Source organism: Hemibagrus wyckioides, linkage group LG20 (assembly GCF_019097595.1).
Source record: "Hemibagrus wyckioides isolate EC202008001 linkage group LG20, SWU_Hwy_1.0, whole genome shotgun sequence".
Classification (NCBI taxonomy): domain Eukaryota; kingdom Metazoa; phylum Chordata; class Actinopteri; order Siluriformes; family Bagridae; genus Hemibagrus; species Hemibagrus wyckioides.
In genome coordinates this window covers 4,341,162-4,364,416 of record NC_080729.1, presented here as the reverse complement: position 1 = coordinate 4,364,416, position 23,255 = coordinate 4,341,162, and the positions used below count along the sequence as shown (strand labels likewise).

The window sequence follows — 23,255 nt, the reverse complement described above, 5'->3', positions numbered from 1 at the left end:
TGTTTGTTTAGGGAATAGCGGACATGGTGATGTACTGCCTCCGTTATTTACATTGGCGTTGCATTACGTAGAGGAGTAGCGATCATTTCTGAGGAACTACACATGTGATGCTGCAACAGCTGGAACAGCAGCCACACCCTTTTGTGTACAGCGAGTGAAAAACAGCTGTAATAGCGATACTCAAGCTATGGCTTTCAAAGCACTGAGTTCCTGCTCAGATTTTCGGTGACACACGGGAGCAGGAGATCATTGTGACAGCTGACTCATGGCTGCCTCACGTCACGACTCGTGTGAAAAGTCGCACTCCATCACAAGTCGAGAGCTGACAGGCGGCACGCATGTACGGTCTGTGCTTCTGTCCTCATCATCAGACTGCAACACTGACCGCTCAGGACTCAGGACAGTGGGAAAAGTGTGTGTCCCAAATCACCTACAACACTTACAGGTCACACGCTGTCTTCATGTAGAGAGTAAAGGTGTTTAATTCCTCTAATCCTGCAGCAGCTGGAACAGCAGACCTGACTGTTTTATAGAAACAAGCCTCTTCTTATTTACTGTTATTTACTTACTCACACATTTACATGTTCACTTACATCATTATTTTATTTACATACTTACTTGCATCCATATTTATTTATTTATTTATTTATTTATTTATTTATTTATTTATTTATTTATTTACATACTTAATTATATCTGTATTTAATTATTTATTTATTTATATCCGTATTTATTTGTTTGTTTGTTTGTTTGTTTACATACTTACTTACATCCATACTTATTTATTTATTTATATTTATTTATTTTTTTTACATACTTGCGTCCATATTTATTTATTTATTTATTTATTTATTTACATCCGTGTTTATTTATTTATTTACGTACTTAATTCTTTCCTTATTTCCTTCTTCAATTCTCTCTTTGCTTCTCCCTCTTTTTTCCTCTTTCTTTCTTTCTTTCTTTCTTTCTTTCTTTCTTTCTTTCTTTCTTTCTTTCTTTCTTTCTTTCTTTCTTTCTTTCTCTCATAGCTTGCTCTCATACTGTACCTTATCGTTTCCATAGTAACACCTCAAACTGGGATTTGTACGCTGGCTGCTTCTTATAAACTTTGATCATATTTTGGACACTGTGACATTTTCTGTGATGTTACACCTCGATGTTCAGGATCTGTCCCACTGCTACGATGTGACGTGACGTGATGTGATGTTATTGTGATGTGACTTGACGTTATGTGACTTGACGTGGCGTGACATGATGTTATGTGACGTGATGTGACGTGACGTGATGTTATGTGACGTGACGTGATGTGATGTGGCGTGACGTGACCTGACGTGACGTGATGTGATGTGATGTGGCGTGACCTGACGTGACATGATGTTATGTGACGTGACGTGACGTGACGTGACGTGACGTGATGTGACGTGATGTGATGTGGCGTGACGTGATGTGGCGTGACGTGACCTGGCGTGACGTGATGTGATGTGATGTGACGTGATGTGGCGTGACGTAACCTGACGTGACGTGATGTGATGTGGCGTGACCTGACGTGACGTGACGTGACATGATGTCATGTGACATGACGTGATGTGATGTGATGTGACGTGATGTGATGTGGCGTGACGTGACCTGACGTGACGTGATATGATGTGATGTGGCGTGACCTGACGTGACGTGACATGATGTTATGTGACGTGACCTGACGTGATGTGACGTGACAGTTGCAGCTCTGATTATGAAGTTGTGACAGCGGATCACTGCGGCACTGACAGCTCTGTAATTACTCTCAATTGAAATGGAAAATGAAATCAGATGATTAAAGGGTGCTTTTGTGGAAGAGCTGCCTCGTTTCTTCTTATCCCTCCACTGGTTTAAGTGTCTTTGTGTTTCTGTGTCTTCCTCTAACCGCTGTCTGTTGTTTTTTTCTCATCACTCGTTTTTTCTTTCGTTCTCACAGCTCCTGAGGTGATAAACTACGAGCCGCTGAGCATAGCCACTGACATGTGGTAAGCAGCACACAGCTTTATGAGACACACAGTGTTTCCTGTAGGAAAGGGTTTTCTGCTGTCGTTTCTCATCAGCGTGTGTGTGTGTGTGTGTGTGTGTGTGTGTGTGTGTGTGTGTGTTTTACAGGAGTATTGGTGTTATAACCTACATACTGTAAGTTCTTTGTTATAAGTGTACTTGGATGTTATTGTTTTGTTTAAGGCTCAGAATGATGAGGTTGAATGTATTTTCTGTCAGTGTGTACGGCTCAGATCAGGACTTTTACTCCTTTAAATACTTCAGTGTTTATTTAATTTTTAATAATAATAATATTTCTGCACACCGACTCTCTCTCTCTCTCTCTCTCTCTCTCTCTCTCTCTCACATTTATTTATTTACTTATTTACTTTATTCTTTCATTTCTTCATGGATTTATGGATTTTTCACTAGCATTTCTTTCTTTCTTTCTTTCTTTCTTTCTTTCTTTCTTTCTTTCTTTCTTTTTCTCTCTCTCTTTCAATTCCTTCCTTCATTCTTTCTTTCTTTCTTCCTTTGCTTTTTTCTTCCTTCCTTCCTTCCTTCCTTCCTTCCTTCCTTCCTTCCTTCCTTCCTTCCTTCTTTCTTTCTTTCTTTATATATTTTTTCCTTGTTTCTTTCTTTGCTTTTTCCTTCCTTCCTTGCTTCCTTCCTTCCTTCCTCCCTCCTTTTCTTTCTTTTTTCCTTCCTTCCTTCCTTCCTTCCTTCCTTCCTTCCTTCCTTCCTTCCTTCCTTCCTTGTTACCTTGCTTCCTTACTTTCTTTCTTTTTTCCTTCCTTCCTTCCTTCCTTCCTTGTTACCTTGTTACCTTGCTTCCTTACTTTCTTTCTTTTTTCCTTCCTTCCTTCCTTCCTTCCTTCCTTCCTTCCTTCCTTCCTTGTTACCTTGCTTCCTTACTTTCTTTCTTTTTTCCTTTCTTTCTTTCTTTCTTTCTTTCTTCCTTGCTTCCTTCCTTCCTCCCTCCTTTTCTTTCTTTTTTCCTTCATTCCTTCCTTCTTTTCTTTCCTTCTTTCTTTCTTTTTTCCTTCCTTCCTTCCTTCCTTCCTTCCTTGTTACCTTGCTTCTTTACTTTCTTTCTTTTTTCCTTCCTTTCTTTCTTTCTTTCTTTCTTTCTTTATAGTCCATAAAAATGTACCACTATATATTCATAATAAAATATTTAATAGTCGTGTGCAGGGAGTCATGAGGGAGTTTAAAATCATTTCTGGCCCTGAAACAGAGCAGGAACAGAGCAGAGTGTTTGTCTTCATAATAAAAAGTTGGCATTGGGGTTTTTTTTCCATTCCTGTTTAAATTCTCCTTTAACAACTGGCACTAAGAAAGACAAACCATTTAACTTTTATTTTCTTCGGGTTCAGACTGGGCGGTATATCGCCTTTCCAAGGAGAGACGGACGGGGAGACACTACGGAACATCGTGGAAATGAAGTACGACTTCGACGAGCATTACTTCAGCCAAACGAGTGACATCGCCAAGGATTTTATCGAGAAGCTGCTCGTGAAGGATCAGAGGTAAGATCCCGAAGAGGAGAATGTGGGGAAGAAGAGTGGGGTTTCTCGTGAGGAAATGCCGTCATAACCTTGTGTTTGTTTCCACGCAGTGAGAGAATGACAGCTGAGGAATGTTTACTGCACCCCTGGATCAAGGTACGAGTATGTACCATGTAATTGTTCTCTTTTACAGTAGGGTAAATGACGTATATCATTTCATCAGTGTCTGGAAGCGAATGTTTCTCTGTTCCTTCGTTCTCTCTCTCATGCCTCCACTTTATCACACCGATTCATCTGGCTTCTCAGGAAATGATCGACTCAAGACTTACGCAATTGACTTTTATTACAAAAGCTGAAACTGCGAAGGCACAATGAGCTGCGACAGTTTCGTGTGGCGCTCTGAAACGACGTTGCGAAAGCGGCGTCTTGACGGAGAGTCAAAAACCTCGTGGAAATCCTCATCGTTAGATTTCATTGTTGCCCAGAAAGTCCAGAAAGTGTTGGGTCACTAAATGGGAGCGATGAAGTGAAAATAATCATTATATCAGTCCAGTGAATATCGTTCTTCTGTCACACAGCTGCTGGTGTGTTCTTCAATCTGATTGGTCAGAAGGATTGTATTATATAGATTATTATACTCACGCTTTTGTTCTCTCTCTCTCTCTCTCTCTCTCTAACTCTCTCTCTCTCTCTCTCTCTGTATTTATTTCTCTCCATCATTCCCTCTCTCTATATTTCTTTCTGCACTCTTGCTTTCTATTTATCTCTCACTCTTTCTCTCTCCCTCTGTCTTTCTCTCTCTTTTTCTGTATCTCTTTCTGCACTCTTTCCTTCTATCTATCTATCTATCTATCTATCTATCTATCTATCTATCTCTCTGTCTGTCTGTCTGTCTGTCTTTCTTTCTTTCTTTCTTTCTTTCTTTCTTTCTTTCTTTCTTTTTCTTTCTATATCTATATTCTGTCCTTTCTTTCTATTCATCTCTCTCTCTCTCTCTCTCTCTCTCTCTCTCTCTCTCTCTCTCTCTCTCTCTCTCTCCCTTTATCTTTCTCTCTCTCTGTCCATATTTCTTTCTTGTAATTTCTTTCTGTTCATCTCTCTCTCTCTCTTTCCCTCTATCTTTCTCTTTCTCTGTATATATTTCTTTCTTGTAATTTCTTTCTGTTCATCTCTCTCTCTCTCTCTCTCTCTCTCTCTCTCTCTTTCTCTTTCTCTGTATATATTTCTTTCTTGTAATTTCTTTCTGTTCATCTCTCTCTCTCTATCTATCTATCTATCTATCTATCTATCTATCTATCTATCTATCTATCTATCTATCTATCTATCTATCTATCTATTTATTTCTTGCACTCTTTTTTTATTCATCTCTCTATCACCCTCATTCTCTCTTTTCCTCTATCTCTCTCTCTTTTTCTTTCCTTCTATCTTTCTCTCTCTCTGTATATATCTCTTTCTGTACTCTTTCTTTCTATTCGTATTGCTCTCTCTCTCTCTCTCTCTCTCTCTCTCTCAGCCTCTGACTCGTAAGCAGGCAGCTAACAGGAGTCGCTCATCCATCAACATGAAGAACTTTAAGAAGTTCAACGCCAGGAGAAAGTGGAAGGTGTGTGTGTGTGTGTGTGTGTGTGTGTGTGTGTGTGTAAACTGGTATCACACTGCCATCTGCCTGTGAACATAAATATTACAAGCACATGGTTGAGAGACACAGTGTGACTGAGCTGGTCACACATTTCAAATATTTTATCTAACAATTTTTTAGACCCTTTTAGACCCTGAGCGACTCTGAGACCATTTCCACTGACCCTGGTCTTGTTGATCTTGTCTTTCAGATGTCCTATAACTTGGTGTGGGCGTGTAACCGACTGTCCCGTCTGCAGCTGCTCTGTAAGAAGGCCAAAGAGGACGAGGAGCTGGTAAGAAAAAAATATTCTTAAATCTGAAATTGATATATTTATACAATTTATATATTAAATAAGTTTCCTCTCTTTCTGTATCATACAGGATACATATTTTTTATTTACATTCTTAATTTTTTTTTTTTAGTATTTATTTTTAGTCATGTAAAAATATAAAAAAAATTAAATGAAATGAAATGAAATGAAATGAAATTAAATTAAATTAAATACAAGTTACACAATATTTCCTGGTTTCTTGCTACAGGGAAATCCCAGATTTCTCCAAAACATGGACTATTACGTCATATTTAGCGTTAACATAAAATCAGTTACAATAAAGGAAATTACTCAGTCATCTAATAATAGTTTTAAAAATCCACTCTTTCCTAATAATGAATTAAATAATTCTAATAACAAATAATTGTTAAAAAATACTCTATAATATATAAACATCCAAATTTATATTACCTAATAATAAATAAATAATAAATATTTATTTATTTATCTCACCTAATAATACAAATAAATGCTCAAAGTCTGTTAACTTATTAATAAAGAAAATAAATCTATTTCCTAATAATATCAACAGTAATATATGTGCAATTTTATCATTAAAAATGTAAATATATTAAGTAATAATCACAAAATTGAACAAAATACAAACATCCCTCTGTAATCTCACATTTCTTGGCAAATAAAACAAAAACAAGATTCTAAAGAGACGTCTGCTGATGTGAAAATCCAAGAAACAAAAAAAAATGTATAAAAAAAATGATATAAATAAAAAATAAAAATAAACGAGCAATAAAAGTAATGACTGTTGTCAACATTATATAATATTGTATTTATATAATTATAATTATTATATATATTTTAATTTATATAATAAATTATGTTCTTGTATATCTTATCATAAAAAAACTTCCACATAATAATGAAAAAAAATCTATTTTCTAACAATAAATAAAAAAAAAAAACAATGTAACATCAGCGAGTAAGTAATAAAGTGAGGAGGGAAAAGAAAATGCACTAAATGTAAGATAATAATAATAATAATAATAATAATAATAATAATAATAATAATACAATTTCTTGGAAAGAGTAAGGTAAAGTTTGAAAATCATATTTAATAGGAATGAAAAAGGCTAATTTTATTAAAAAAATAATACATTTAAGATTTCTTCTAGTCATTTAAGTTCAATAGTATGAATGTATTTACATTTTTTCTGTATATTATAATCCTTTTCCTTTATTGTTATTGTTACATTATAAGAATGTTAATCCCGAACTTTTTGTCAAATATTAATCTCGAACTTTTGTACTATGTTTCTTATGTTCTCTAAAGCTGCTTCGAGACAATGTCCATTGTTAAAAGTGCTATACAAATAAAATAAAATTGATGTTATTACAGTTTTTAATTATTTCAGGCGCCTGTTATTTCATTCAACAGATGATGATGATGATGATGTGTATTACTCTATAACCATGCGTTCGTTCTTCGTCCTCCAGAGAAGTTGCGAGAGCGACCAGGAGGACACGGAGATCAAGCCGGCCTCGCTCATCCGCCGCAGACTGAGCAGCAGCTCCTGAACCTCAGCTCCGTCTTCTCCTGCGCCCCGCCTCAGAGGAAACGTGTCCCCGGGTCACGCAGGACCTCGGAGCTCTCCAGCCGTGCGCTCTTATTTATTTCACCTGATGCACACATTATCCAGATGTGTGGAATGAGTGTTGCAGTGCACATGGCAGCCATGTGTGCAAAAATCATTACACAATTTCTGTGAACTGTTTTATTTTTTATTTTTTGCACATTTCATAGATGTGTGAGGGTTTCAACACACACACACACACACACACACGCACACACACACTGTAAATACCCTTCTGTAAGGATTAATATGAACCAGTGTCATACATGAATAGCCTTATGAAGTCTGTTTTGAAGTGTCTTTGGTTTACATTGACTTTTTTATATGTTTGGGTTTTTTGGTATGTTTTTTCTAAAGGAAAACTATTCATTTGAAGAGATAAGCTGTTACACACAAACTGTTCGAGTGTCATGTGAATACGACAAAAAAGCTGTGTAGCTTTAAGGTTATTTTTAGTCCAAGACAGAGTGCAAAAGACTGACGGCCGCTTTTTGAGGCTTGGTGTGTTTTGTCAGGTTCTGTAATCGTATCTGAAAAGCAAGGAGGATCAAGTAAGCTCACCCTGCCTTATTTTAGATATATCTTAGAGCATAGATTATTAGATTTTTTTTTTAGATTATTAGATTATATTTTAAGCCAGGTTCACAGCTGTGTTTAGACTAAGGGTTTTTGTTTTTGTATCATACATTATATTTCCAAAAGTTTTGAAACATCTAACTTTACATGCGCATGAATTTCATTTGGAGTTGGCCCGCCCTTTACAGCTATAACAGCTTCATCTTTCCACAAGGTTTAGGAGTGTGTTTATGGGGATTTTTGACCATTCCTCTAGAAGAGTGTTTGTGAGGTCAGGCACTGGGAAGGTCTGGCTCGCAGTCTCCACTCTAATTCATCCTAAAGGTGTTCTATCAGGTTGAGGTCAGGACTCTGTAAAGTTCCTCCACACCAAACTCGCTCATCCATGTCTTTATGGACCTTGCTTTGGTCACTGGTGTGCAGTCATGTTGGAACAGGAAGGGGTCATCCCCAAACTGTTCCCACAAAGTTGGGAACATGAAATTGTCCAAAATATCTTGGTATGAAGCTGAAGCATTAAGAGTTCCTTTCACTGGAACTAAGGGGCCGAGTCCAACCCCTGAAAAACAACACCTGAATTCAGTGATTTAAAGGGGTGTCCCAAAACTTTTGCCAATATAGTGTATAAAACATTTCTGATTGTTATTCTTCAAAATAGTGCTTCTTTTGAACCACCTTTAAAGATGCAGCTGTACTCAGGACTCTAAACTTGTCTATATATATATATATATATATATATACATAAAAATCTGCGAACAAGCAAATTAACAAAACGGCAATTCTCATTTGCATATCACAACCTGATTGGCTGTTATAGGTTATGATGTAATAAAACCTGTCATGAAGTTCAGTACTCAGATTTACTGATTTACTTGCTTTGGCAGTTTAACCATTCACAAAGGATTTTAATTCAACTTGACACGAGCCCTTAGCCAAAAAATCATGACAAATGTGCTATAAAGCAGACTTCTTCACTGACCTCCTCGGTACAGAGGAAATATTTTGTCTGCAGAAAAACCAGAAGCCTTTTGATTTTAATATTTAAAACTCCATTATCCGGTAACCTGAAGAGATAATGCTGGTTTGTTAATAATGCTGGCTCCATGGCTAGGGTTAAAAGCGATCTGTTAAACGTTCATGTCCTCGGATTCATTTCAGTCTGGGATAAAAAACGGGAATGTCTTGGATTTGGGTTTGTTTTTTTGTTTAGAAATAATGTGATGCTTTTATTGTTTAAAATGTTTTTTGTTTTTTTACCTCACTGAAAATAAAATAATGCTGAAGTTTCAGAAAATCAGCCATGTACTGTTAAATGACATACGGTGGAGAAGGAAACGTGAATCAGAACTCTCAGAAAGAAGCCTGAAACTATTCCGTTTTAATATATAACCCATATATATATATATATATATTAGAATTGTTTAGACTTTCCTGCACAGTCAATGTAAAGGCTGTTTTTTTAAGAAGATAAACGACAGTAGTGTCGGTGTTTATTATAGCGTCGGTGTTACACAAAATATAAACCTCAATTAAATAAAAAACCTTCCACACTCCTAACAACGTCTGTATAACCTTTTCTTTTCATTTTCTTTCTTTCTTTCTTGATAGTCTTTCTTTCTTTTTCTTTATTGTCTCTCATTTCTTTTTGTTTGTTTCTTTCTTTCTTTCTTTCTTGATTGCCTCATTTCTTTCTTTCTCCTAACAATGTCTATAAAACCTTTTCTTTTCATTTTCTTTCTTTCTTTCTTTCTTTCTTTCTTTCTTGATAGTCTTTCTTTCCTTCTTTCTTTCTTGATAGTCTTTCTTTCTTTCTTTCTTTCTTTGTCTCTCATTTTTTTGTTTATTTCTTTTTCTTTCTTTGTCTCTCATTTTTTTGTTTATTTCTTTTTCTTTATTGTCTCATTTTTTCTTTCTTTCTTTCTTTCTTTCTTTCTTTCTTTCTTTCTTTCTTTCTTGATAGTCTTTCTTTCCTTCTTTCTTTCTTGATAGTCTTTCTTTCTTTCTTTCTTTGTCTCATTTTTTTGTTTATTTCTTTTTCTTTATTGTCTTTCTTTCTTTCTTTCTTTCTTGATTGTCCCATTTCTTTGTCTTTCTGTCTTTCTTTCTTTATTTCTTTCTTTCTTTCTTTTTTTTTCTTTATTGTCTCTCATTTCTTTTTTGTTTGCTTGTTTCTTTCTTTCTCTTTCTTTCTTGATTGTCTCATTTCTTTCTTTCTTTCTTTCTGTCTTTCTTTCTTGCTTGCTTGATAGTCTTTCTTTCTTTCTTTTTCTTTCTTTCTCTTTCTTTCTTGATTGTCTTCTTTCTTACTTTCTTTCTTTCTTTCTTTTAAACTGCTCTAACCCTGCTAACTGAGCTCCAAACTGCACCAGTCTTAGACAGTGTAACATCTCTAGATCATCTATGGCTCCATCATGTTGGATCAGCAGGATTAAATGTCTTGGTTTGGGTTTTTTTTAAAGGGATTTGATTCAGTCTCACTTTTATTCAGACTTGATCTTGACTTTGCATTAACTGCCAAAGCTTTGAGTCCAGAATTTTCTCCAACATCTCCACTTCTTCTGCGATGGATTTCTCATGATCATGACATTGCCTTTGCTTTTGAGGAGATAACGGCGAAACCTGACAGCCAAACATTTAATGAGCAACTGCAAAAGTTCTTCAGAAAAGATCTACAGGCTTCTGTCTATCCTTTTCCAAAGCTCAAATGTTTTATGAACGCTCGAACCCTCATTTTAATTCTGCAGTTTGACATTAAACGTGAAATGAAAGTCTGAAAAAAAAAATCCAGCCTACATGATCAGCTATTCATGGACTCAGCAGTTCTTCTAGAAAAAGATGTAGGAAGAAGAAAATAAAGAAACTTTTCATCCTAAATTCCTAACTGTGTCCACACTCCACATTGTTCCATTCTCGGGCAGCGGTCTTGTGGCGTCAGTGTCCTATGAGAAATAATAGAACCGATTATCAAGCGTGGGAGGATTCACAGACGCTTAACATAGGATGTTTAGTATCAGATTTCATATTTCTATTACTCCGTCGTTAAATTAGCCGTAACGAAGTGATAGGCATTCTATCACTATAATGTATACTAAAATTAAAGACTCGTCTTTCCAGAACATTCACACAAACTTCACATGATTCATGAGTCATGACTGCTTTTAATGAGTTAGGCATTTCTCTTTTTCACTCATCCAGAGCTTGAATGATTCACATGCATTCTTTAAAGAAGGCGGAGTGAAAGGAAACCGGAGAACGCAGAAGAAACCGGCATGGACACGGAGAGGACATGTGAAACTCCAGAACGACAGAAACCCAAGCTCAGGCTGTAACGTTTGGACCCTGGAGCCTGAATCAAGTTTTACCTGATTTCTTTCTTTTTTTATTTTTTTCATTTTGACTCATTTATGACTTTTACACATGTGCTAGAGATGATGTCAGTGTTGGGATGATGATGTGTAATATCATAAGTAATAATAACGTGTAATATCTAAGTGACACACGGCTGAATCAAAACATCTCTTTGTTTAGCCTTGTCTTTTGTCTTTATTATTTGTTTATTTTACAAGCATCCATGACTTAATTTAATTAAACTTAAATATTAATATACTTGTGTATATACTAGGGTGGGTTTAATGGTTAGTACCTTCTCCTCACACATCTAGGGTTGGGGGTTTCTCCCCATGCTTAGGGGGGTTCCTCTGGGTTCTCTGGTTTTCTCCCCCATCCAAACACACTGATGGCATCTCTGAATTGTCTGTGATGTGTGAAAGGGTGTAATTGTGCCCTATAATAATCCATGACTTAATTTAATTGAACTTAAATATAAATGTGTGTATATACTGGGGTGGGTTTAATGGTTAGTACCTTTTCCTCACACATCTAGGGTTGGGGGTGTTTTCCCCATGCCTAGGGGGATTCCTCTGGGTTTTCTGTTTTTCTCCCCTGTCCAAAGACATGCTTTCTAGGCTGATTGGCATCTCTGAATTGTTTGGTAAATGAGAATGGGTGTAATTGTACCCTGTAATCATACATGACTTCATTTAATTGTATTTAAATATTAACAAATTTTTATGGGTGTATATACTGGGGTGGGTTTAATGGTTAGTTCCTTTTCCTCACACTTCTAGGGTTGTTGTGTTCTCCCCATGCTTAGGGGGATTCCTCTGGGTTCTCCAGTTTTCTCCCCCTGTCCAAACACACTGGTTTAGACTGATTGGCATCTCTGAATTGTCTGTGATGTGAGAATGGGTGTAATTGTACCCTATAATCATCTATGATTTAATTTAATTGAACTTAAATATTAATGTGTGTATGTTCTGGGGTGGGTTTAATGGTTAGTACCTTTTCCTCACACCTCTAGGGTTGGTGGTGTTCTCCGCATGCTTAGGGGGATTCCTCTGGGTTTTCTAGTTTTCTCCCCCGTCCAAACACACTGATTGTAGCCTGATTGGCATCTCTGAATTGTCTGTGATTTGTGGAAGGGTGTAATTGTACCCTGCAATATTTTTTTGGTGTCCCCTGCCTAGTGCCTGACTGCCACCCTGTGTAAGATAAGCATGCATTTGTTTATCTTGTACAATCCCTTATGAAAACGTTTGTGTGGAATGAGTTGTGAGGATCTTAAGTGTGCTCACGTGCTTAATTAGCACGTGCAATCACATCGAATTGCATGCGATCACATACGGCATGTGAAAAATTCATAGCTTTATTAGAAAATTAGCGCAAACAAGTTAGTGCTAGAGAGTCTATGCAGGCTGTATGCATGCTCATAGAAAGCTGGGAGGACGCTACATAAGGCTGTGTTTCAAATGAACCGAGCAGTTACTTCACCGATAACGTGATACTATGTTCATTTCGTGATGTTGTTACTCGATATAACATGACTTACATCGGACCGAAAAAGAAGGTTGTGCAACAATGAGTAATGGACGCGAGAATGAGATTTAAAGGGAAGCGCGTGAGGCGGTCAAGGCGGGGCGGAGAGAGAGCGCGAGCAGGTCGGATGACGCAGACACCTGACGGAAGGAAAACAGTTCCAAGCAAGCCGGTGCACGAGACGGTCGCACGCATTTTGGATGGATTAAATAAACACTGGATTAAATGTTCATGCTGGGTGATCTGATTGAACGGAATAGTCTCAGGAAGACGAGTTTTCTTGTTTTTCTTTTTAAATTGTAGCGTGTCCCGCGCAGGACGCTGTACAGGTGCATCGACACAGCGCAGGTGAGTCAGAAAAGCAGCTCCAGACATCTTGGCTTTGGGTGGCTCGATTCCCCGGTGAGATATCTTAACTGTTTGTGGTTACTACTCACTACCCAACGCGTTTGTCCAGCAGCATGTCGTCAAAACTGTTGCATCTGATTCCAGCATCAAAGAAGCTCATGTTTACCTGTTTACAATTAAAAATAAGGGCAGAAGCATGCACTTGAACTGACATCCTAGATATATCAACATGATGACACATAATTAGTTAATAATTTTAATAAGCTGTTTTTTTTTTTTTTTTTTGTCTCCACCCGGACTTTAAATAGACAGGTCATTGAATAAACTTGTCAGATGGATGTAATCAAAATGGTCAAAGCATTATTTGCGCTCTCAAACTATCTTAAACTAACTACTCGACTTCCTAAGAGGTTACAGTAATCAAACAATATGTCTGATAGTACCTCCAGTTGACTTTAGTCTTAATTCTGAATGAAGTAGTTCACGACGCCCATCAATCCATCCATCTAAAACCCTGCGTTCCTGCCATATCACTGGATCCTTGATATTAAGGATGTGTTCGTTTGCTTGCAGTGTTTGCATATGGGCCAAGCCATGCCGTAGTTAACACACTTTACTTGTGAGAACAATGGCTAGAATGATTAAAGATCAGATTGTTGGAACCGGTTCGAAATCGGTGATTCATAATCAGTCAGAGATATGATTTTATTTTATTTTTTCGCCCATGACTGGAAAACAATTGCGAAGGCACATTTTCGAGAGGTGAAGCAAAAGGTCAGGTTTGGAGAAGACAAAAGGAGCCGGGGTGGAAGAGAAGACAACCCATGAGTGCACTTCCTGCATACCTGTCATTTTGTGTCAAAACAGCTTTCAACGAAACCTGTCCCTCCACGTCTCCGGCTATGTCCTCTGATCATTTGTTTCAGGTCGATCATTATGTATGTATGTATATGGAACCAGTTTAAAGTATAGTGAGCCTAACCAGTGATTGGTTTATGTAATAAAACTTTATATTCCATATTCCACCTATCAGAAGTAGGAGCAGTGCTACGTTTTGTTTGGGAATCTTTCACATAAAAATTTCTCGAGCATTACAATTCATTTTCGATATCTCATACCGTATTTCCAGTGCATTGTGTAGGCATAAAAATAGCTTTTCTAAAAACAATTCATCTCAAACATCATCTCAGTCATATCTTCTTTACAATAGGACAGGTAAAGGCAGCCATATCAATTTCTGTTGCTTTTCCAGTTTTTTCTTTTTTAACTTATCAGACCTAGCATCTAATCAGCAGAAAGACATTTCTGAGTCAGAGAAAGGCAGTTGTTACTATGACAGTAAAAATACTGTGTTGAATAAGATCTTGTTTGCGAGTGTTTATTTAAATGTGCAGAAAATCAGATAAGTTTGTTCTTCTTCTTTGTGTATTTTTCCCCCATCAGTTTAGAAATAGTTCAGGTTTTTATCTCTGGTTTTTGGTGGTGATTTATAACGTCGGACAACGTCTGTCCTTAAGGCATCTCTGGTCAGATCTACCACGGCCAGGAAGGGTTTATAGATTAATAATCTATTGATGACTATTTTAAAGTTGTTCGAATTGGAAGTGTAAGGTCTAAGGCAAATAGCTGGATGCAAGTGTTTAATGAAAACCGCGAGGCAGTCAAGCAAACATCGGTAAATCCAAAATAGTAACCAAGGCCAGGCAAAGGGTCAGGCAGGCAACCTTCAAACAGACTAGACAATACTCACAAACTTGAATGGGTTGTGGGTCAGGGAATATGAATAGCCGTAACAGAGATCAAACGATTGAAATCACACAGGCAAAACTGCTTTAGTGAAACTTCGCAAAGTGAGTGTGTGTGTGTGTTAAAGTCCAGCTTGTTCAGTGAGTTTGTGAATGGTAGACAGGTGTGGGTGATGAGTAAGCAGGGGCCTGTGAATGGAGATAGTATCTCCTCTGGCATGTATCCCACCAGTCCTGCAGTTTACTCCAGTAAGTAGGAAAGTAAGTCTGGAGCATAGTATTTACCCATACAGGTGAGTCTTCTATGTCAAGAGGGAGTAGGGATATCAGAGGTCTTTATTTAGTCTTTGGATATCCCATCCTTGGGGGTTGCGGTCAGAGCACAGGGTCAGCCATGATGCAGCACCCCTGGAGCAGGGGGAGGTTGGGGGCCTTGCTCAAGGGCCCAACAGTGGCAGCTTGGTGGTGCTGGGGCTTGAACCCCAATCCTCTGGTCAACGACCCACTTGAGCTACCACAGCCCCATGTGTTTGAGATGTGAAAATTCGGTGAGTGACTTCTTTGATTTTTGTTTGATCAGCGTGAAGGAACCAGTGGACTTGAGCTTCTGACATCCCTGTATTAAAAAGTTTGTAGTGGACAGCGAGTGGGTCTCTGGTTAGAGTTGTTGATAACTCTTCCAGCCATTAATGGTGAGAGCATTGGTAGTTGCTGTGTTACAAGCAAGCAGAGGTGAATGGTACAACTTATAGTCTCAAAAGTGGTGGGCAGGGCTGATAAGACGGACTTGAAAAAGTGGTTAAGGATGACCAGGGAGGTATTGTGGTTCTGGGAAAGTGGGAGATCATCATTGAGAAGGTCCCTGTATAGATGGGATTATGTATGATGGGGATAAGCAAGGAAAGGAGCTGACCTGGTGCTTTGGCTGTTGCACAGACTGAACAGAACTGAACTGAATGAAATCAGCTGATCCCTGGTTGGCCAGTTGCTATGGAGAAGTACATCCAGGTGTTTCATTTACCAAAGAGCGAAGGTGGCATGTGGAGGTTTTCATAGCAGATCACTTTGAAGGCTAAAGAAGGCTACTATATAGAGTTTCAGTTCCTAAAAGAGCACCCTTGTCTTTGCGGTGTTAACCTTTCCAATAGAGGGATGTGTAGGTTTTTAACTAGGATGATAGTATTCCTCTTTTAGCCAGAGGAAAGTCTGGTCCCTCTATGTTCACCAGGTAAGCTTGCATTTGCTCTTTTGAAGGCATGGGACACCTTGCCCTCTAGTGGGGGATCAAAGATGTTTCAGAACAATTGGACAAAGAGATCATAGGGGAAAAAAGGGGGGTAAAACCTTGCTGGTTAACCATGAAACCAGTTCAGCAATATAGTCATGATTGAAAGAGACATCCTGCATGGAAAGGTACAGGTACTATTGGAGGAGAATTTCATGATATTTGGCTAGGTCTTCATCGTATTTACTGGGTTTCTTAATTCCTCAAGCTGGGTGGGGATCAGGCTCGAATGTATGTTTAGGGTGTTTACTGAAAACCATGAGGCAAGTCAAGTAAACAAGGGCAGCTCCAAAATTGTACTCGAAGCCAGGCAAAAGGTCAGGTGATGTTCAAACAACCTGACTGAAAAAAAAGAAAACTTGACGTGGCAAAGAACAGCGAGGGATGATAGAGATAAACAAAAAAAAAGAGGTTATTTCACATGGTGTATTATTGATACTGTGCATGATTATTAAGCAGGGTCATGTGACCAGTCGGGTGACATGGCTTGTAAGGGCTGACTGAGAATGATGGGATATGGAGTCATGATATGGCTCTCGAGTGGCTTGCTGAGGATTCTGGGAAGTTTAAAATGTCCCTTCAATCCTAAAATAATTGGGCCTCATGATTTATAATAGTGTAATAATAACCTAAACCTAAATCTACAGAATTAAAGATTAAAATTTACATTATTATAATACACACACAGCACGATTACTATTTCAGGTTGAAAATTCTAAAACTCACACACACACTCACACACACACACAGATATACAACAGTTAGAAATGTTTCCTGAAGGTGATTTCCTGTTGTATCAAAAAAAAATTAGTATATATTAATAGATATCTTTTTATTTCTTCTTTAATTAATTATTAAATATGTTTGATCAAATAGATTCAGATTATTTGTCAAATTGTTACAATTGTTCACAGACACACACACACAGAATTTATAATGCTCCATAATCAAATACTATTACTGTAAGACTATGATGTTGAACTACACCCGGTTTGTGTACCATCCACACACACACACACACACACACAATCTAATAAATAAATAATGTTCTACTCCCAATTTACAATTCAACTGAACCTACATGCTCGAACTCTAATGTAGTATTAACACACATTATATTTGCATTATATTCATGTCACCAGGAAGTTTCAACAGCACACACACACACACACACGTAGCACATTTCCATGTGAGTCTCTATCAGATCTGCCTCAGCTTCTTCTCCACTAACGAAGTGTGACACACTGCGAATGAGGGTTTGTAGAATCAGCAAAAATGTTTTTATTCTTTCTCTAAAACACAATGTGATGCGTGTAATGATCCATATAGTTTAAAGTATAGTAGAGCGGTTTCTTTTACAGATAACACAATTTCTTTTAACATCACCGTAGCGATGCAGAAATAGCACTATTATCTAAATAGCACTATTTTCCCCTGCCGAGGTTATTCTTCGAATCTCATGGTGCATTTCGAGTGAGAAAATCTTTTACAGTGTCATCAGTACCAGTAGCGCGTGATGATAACTCTTTCAGCTCATTTTATCACTGTATATGCTCATATCTATATATTTTCCATCCTTAAATCATATTTTCTGCATAGTAGGAAACATAACAGCTATGTGGCTTTGCCTGTGATTAGCACTATCAATCCTGGGATCTAATCAGCAGGAAGAAGTTTCATGTTGTGTTAAGAGTATAACAGCAGTATAGTGGGGTTTTTTCTTCAGAACTGAGATAGAAAGTCCTGTCTTGCTATTTAAGCAGGAGATTTTTTAGATTTCAAAATTTGCTCCTTACTGGCTTACAGTTATTTAGGGGTAAAGTGCATTATTATTTTTTTAACTGGATGATTAAAAAATAAATTAATAAATATTATAAAATGCTGCTGCTGACTAAACATTTTGCCTGAAGTGTAGATTTCAGCAGGATTTCTTACAAAATTTACTGCCTTTTAATCGGCCTTTTACAGTCATGTAGGGAAAAAGTGCATTATTATTTTTTTACTGTATGATTGAAATAATAATAAATGTAGCTAGGCTGAATATTTTATTTTTATTTTATTTTTTAAATGTTATTTTATAATAAAATAATAAATAAATACATTTTAAATTAGTTATAATATAATAAAAGAAAGAATATTTTTTATTTTGTTTTATAATAGAATAGAAAATAAAATAAAAAATATATAAATTATTTATTTAATAAAATAAAGTAAAATCAAATTAAAATAAATAAATTAAATAAAATAAGTACTAATCCTAAATTACTATAACAATAGTGCATTTTTTACCCCTGCCTTTGGTCCTTTTAGGTTTCGACTACTACATCCAGTAAGAGTTTATCAATCCCACTAGGAGTTTTTGAGTGTTTTTGTGAATGTTGGGCCAAAATGCTTGAAATTTCTGTTGGCTTTCTCAAAACCTTTGCAATGCAACAATAGTACGGTTCTCAAATTAAGTCTCTCCTAGGGGTCTGTGATTTACAGACAGAGAATATGTGAGTTTATTTTTATTTTCTCTTTTTTCTCAATTTTTATATTTTCTTTGTTTTTTAATGACATGAAGGCACTAGAGACTGTTCTTAATAAATATAAACATGAAAGTCATCAAAACTGTTGCACCATGTACTGTGGGTTTAATTAAGGACTGAATAATATAATGATTCCCTAATAAAATAATATAAATGATATAATAACACTATAATAATATAATGATTCCCTAATAAAATAATATAAATGATATAATAACACTATAATAATATAATGATTCCCTAATAAAATAATATAAATGATATAATAACGCTATAATAATATAATGATTCCCTAATAAAATAATATAAATGATATAATAACGCTATAATAATATAATGATTCCCTAATATAATAATATAAATGATAAAATAATATCCTTATTGTGAGAAATTGTATTACTGAATTGTTTAGTGATACGTATGTGACCTAAAAGCTGACTGTACACACCTAGTAAAATCTGAAGCTGCAGAATTGGAGATTATTTAAAAGAGCACAGCATTGTTGAATTCTGAACTCTGATTGGTCAGAAGGTGTTAACAATACTAGCTATTAGCACACATTATGTTTGTAGTCTTGTGGACCAGAAAGGTTCTATTACCACACACACACACACACACACCTATCATATTCTCTGCCTCAGCTCTACTCCTCTATTGAAGTGTGACACACTCTTCGTGAGGGTTTGTAGAATCAGCATGATTAATACAGGACAATGTGGTTTATTTAAAAGAGCCTCATATTCAATTCCCACATCCTCATCTGATCTAGAAACATTCACAGTTTTTATTAATAATAATAATAATAATAATAATAATGTTACAAGTGAAAAGTTTGGCCATAAATATAACGATTTTGCTCTGCTACGCTGTAGAGTGACTCAGCAAACGGCACAGTGTATAAAGTAAGGTATTGCTAGCAGGCTAGCTATTAGGGTTTCAGTAGCTTGCTAGTTAGCTAGTTAGAGCTTGTTCATTTCTACATGTTTCTAGCTGTATAGCTAGCTACGTAGCCAAAATGCCCATTTAACTCAGGTAACTGTTAATAAACATCACTGTGACAAGTTTAATGCTGTAAAACACTGAAAGATCTGGCTAGCTAGGCTAGCTCTCCACAACTAGCTAAGAGATTACCTGTAGTTACCTCATGTTTCCGCAGCTTGGATGTTTAGCCCTAAAATGTCGTAAAAATATCTACAGAAGTTTTGGCTTTGCAGAATGCGCAGATTGTTTTCTTTGAAACATTTAAAATGCTGATAAATTTAGCCAGATATGCTAAATCTCTCTCCACTGCCTGAGATGATGCTGCTGACTGAACATTTCAGCTGAAGTGTAGATTTTAGCAGGATTTCTTTCTAAAATTGTTCCTAAAATATTTGAATTGGCTTACAGTCGTATGAGGGTGAAGTGCATTATTATTATTTTTCAAGTAGCTAGGCGGAATATTTATTTTATTTTATTTTATTTTAAAATAAAATAAAATAAAATAAAATAAAATAAAATAAAATAAAATATTAATAAATGACTTTTAATAAAATAAAAAGAAATTAATTAAAAGAAATTTTAAAAAATCCTAATACTTAAAAAAGGACAATTACAGTTCATTATTTTTTACCCCTGCTTTTGGTTAATTTAGGTTTCAACTACAACTTTTGACTCAATAACTTCACAAGATGCTAATTCATGAAATTGTGATGTGTGCTCAGGATATAATATTTTATCACAGCCTTAATTCACTATTTCCACTTGTTGAATCAGGAAAATTACATTACATGCACTGTTCTGTAAAGAAAACCTGCCTAAGCTTTAAGGTATAAACTGACTGACCAGTTATTGTCCAGTGCTAATCTGATATTTACTCCTGTTGCTTCTGACGTTATTCTACGTCAGTATTCTATTATATTCTATACTTCTACGTACAGCATCCTGCTCTGGCAACCGCCTCTCATATGTCATTTCCCAGAACGGTGTTCTCCATGGAGCACTGTGGTCTAGTGGGAAAAAGGAAGCAAAACAAGACAAAGGCAACACACAGGAGCACGTGAACACAGCCTCGTATTATAGAGTTATTTCTCAGCCTCCTTACATATTGCAAAATGTGTTTGGAAATAAGATAAATAATGACGAATAAATAAAGAATATTATCAATCATATAATTTGTTTATTTAGTGCATTATAACAGGAAATGATGTTAGATTCTAAAATATATTTTTCTATATAAAAACACATCAAATAATATCTTAAGATGTTCTGTTGCTAGGCAACTGACTAATTTTGTGTGTGTGTTTTTTTAAATAAAATAGTTGGATTTAAAATAAATATGTAAACGTCTTTAAATATTTTGCCTTGTTAAAATGCACTTCACACAATTGTTGCTTGATGGTTCTATAAAAAAATATCTTATTTTAGCTGTCACTGTGAAAAAAAATGTTTAAAAATATCGTTTTTGGAGAGTGGTAAATCCTAACTATTTCAATGTGACTTCAGTAAATTAGTCAGAAAGTGATATAGAAATACATCTCTAATATATATCTATGTAATATATAATAATGGTAGTTATTATATATGGTAATGGTATAATAATTTAGCTAAATGCCATTATGTTAAATACGGAATCAAAAGACCTGCTAGGACATGCTAGTCTACTGAATTGTCATAAACAATTATATATATATATATATATAAAATTGTTTATCATTTTAATAATAAATAATGTAATTTTGATTTACTGTGATTGACTTTTTAACTTATAAATATCTACTTGAAATGTAAATAAGTCTTCCAGTGCATTCGTTTTGCTACAAGTTGTATATTAGAAGGCGTGGCAAAGTTGTTAAATGTTGCTAATCAAGACGCGAACTATTTTACCATATGGACTCAGATCCACTTATTTAACCACTGGAAGATGGGCGTCATTAATGAGACTAAAATACAGAAATACAGACTGGAACGAGTAACTCTGGTGTGAGATTACTCAGGACACGGTTGGGTTTCTGTGTATAGAGTATGTGTTTTGCACGCTGGTGAGCAGAGGGAGGGGAAGGGGGGGGTGTAAAGAATTCAAACAGTAGGTACAGGAATTGGTACAGAGATAGAAAGAAAGAAAGAAAGAAAGAAAGAAAGAAAGAAAGAAAGAAAGAAAGAAAGAAAGAAAGAAAAGAACGGAGGAAGAAAGGAAAGAAAGAAAGGAAGGAAAAAGAAAAAAAGAAGGAAGGAAAGAAAGAAAGGAAGGAATGAAAGAGAAAATAAAGGAGGAAGGAAGGAAAGGAAGGAAGGAAAGGAAGGAAAAAGAAAAGAAAGGAGGAAGGAAAGAATGGAAGGAAGGAGAAAGAAAGAGAAAGAAAGAAAGAAAGAAAGAAAGAAAGAAAGAAAGAAAGAAAGAAAGAAAGAAAAGGGAGGGAGGGGGGAAGAAAGAAAGAAAACAGAAAGAGAAGAAGGAAGGAAGGAAGGGTTTTGAGTTTGAGGAAATTGCAATTTGATGCAAAATTGTTAATGAATAATGAGTTACGGTGTGAATTAATCAGGAACGAATGAAGATGTAACCATAATGAGTTTTGTAAACTAAACGTGAGATTATTCAACTTTAGATTATTCGAGATATTTCTACTATTAAAATGTCTAAGCTTTAATCTGTTGCTAGATAATTTTGCCTCTTTTTTCTTGTCTTGTGTGCCAACAGAAACAGATTTAGAGCTTGAAATATCTGGAAACGGGTTTCAAAATCTTCTAGCCCTACCTAGACACACACACACACACACACACACACAGGCTGAGATTGATATTAATAGGTGTTGGAAATAATATACCATGATTGAAATGGCATGCTAAATTGCTAGCTGCCTAATTTTACCAGCTGGGTCCAGTAGGTTAATCCTGTTTGATAGCATGACAGCTGAATAAAAAGAGCACCTCATTAGAGCACAATTACTGCGCTAAACCTGTTATTTGAGATGTCGTGCTGTATGTTGCCTAACAAGGCTACCCATGAAGAGCATTTGGAACCGTCATCAAATATTTCGCCCACACTAGCTGCACCTCTCGAGTGAAAATGCTTATCATTTCACACATACGAACCAGTAAATCTGAACAGCTTGTGATCAAAAATAATGTAACGACCACCCTGAAGGTACACAGGGTGTACTACAACCTTCCAGTTTAGAGGTTTGAGGTCTGCAAGTCGTACTAACTGCTCCAGGCTTCAGTAGAAGATAATAGCATCTCTTTAGCTTGTTAGCATGCTTGTAAATCCACACCTCTCTAATAAATCTTTTGTGTTCCTCTAGGAGACTCCCTTGACTTCATGAAAACATTGGTCACTAGAGGGCGGAAACACGCAGACACCTTTTTGTCCGGTCAGCAGGCTGAAGCTTGAACGTGAATCGATGTACATGGTGTGTGTTGTATAGAGTGTGCATGGTGTATAAAATAATTTTTAACAAACTGTGATTGCTGATATGGTAACGTTAGTATAGGCTTCATATTTTTCAGAAGCTAGAATTCATTTCTAACAGAGGAATCAATAAATACTGCTTTGTTCTTTTATCATTAATGTTTTATTTATATAATACACAAGACACTGATCAGGCATAACATTATGACCACCTGCTTAATTTTGTGTTGGTGCCCCTTTTGCTGCCAGAACCAACATTAACCAACATTGACCGCCAATGACCCTGTCGCCAATTCACCACTGTTCCTTGCTTGGACCACTTTTGATAGATATTGACCACTGCAGACCGGGAACACCACCACAAGTGCTGCAGTTTTGGAGATGCTCTGATCCAGTGGTCTAGACATCACAATTTGGCCCTTCGTCAAACTCGCTCAAATCCTTACGCTTGTCCATTTTTC

The 23,255-nt window shown here is 36.3% G+C and overlaps 2 protein-coding genes across 3 annotated transcripts in view; both read left to right on the top strand.

Moving 5' to 3' along the window:
- Positions 1-8,360, top strand: part of LOC131371065 (death-associated protein kinase 2-like) — a 23,770-nt gene extending 15,410 nt beyond the window's left edge. Inside the window, exons 6-12 of the mRNA XM_058418814.1 lie at positions 1,955-2,003; positions 2,131-2,157; positions 3,378-3,530; positions 3,620-3,665; positions 5,023-5,112; positions 5,339-5,422; positions 6,914-8,360. Coding sequence (XP_058274797.1) covers positions 1,955-2,003; positions 2,131-2,157; positions 3,378-3,530; positions 3,620-3,665; positions 5,023-5,112; positions 5,339-5,422; positions 6,914-6,994 — 530 coding nt within the window. The 3' untranslated portion in view covers positions 6,995-8,360. The remainder of the gene's footprint in view (positions 1-1,954; positions 2,004-2,130; positions 2,158-3,377; positions 3,531-3,619; positions 3,666-5,022; positions 5,113-5,338; positions 5,423-6,913) is intronic.
- Positions 8,361-12,655: 4,295 nt separating this feature from the next.
- Positions 12,656-23,255, top strand: part of arhgef2 (rho/rac guanine nucleotide exchange factor (GEF) 2) — a 63,039-nt gene continuing 52,439 nt past the window's right edge. For both annotated transcript variants that reach the window (XM_058418545.1, XM_058418544.1), the window contains exons 1-2: positions 12,656-12,849; positions 22,688-22,795. In XM_058418545.1, the coding sequence (XP_058274528.1) occupies positions 22,787-22,795 (9 nt within the window). In that variant the 5' untranslated portion in view covers positions 12,656-12,849; positions 22,688-22,786. The remainder of the gene's footprint in view (positions 12,850-22,687; positions 22,796-23,255) is intronic.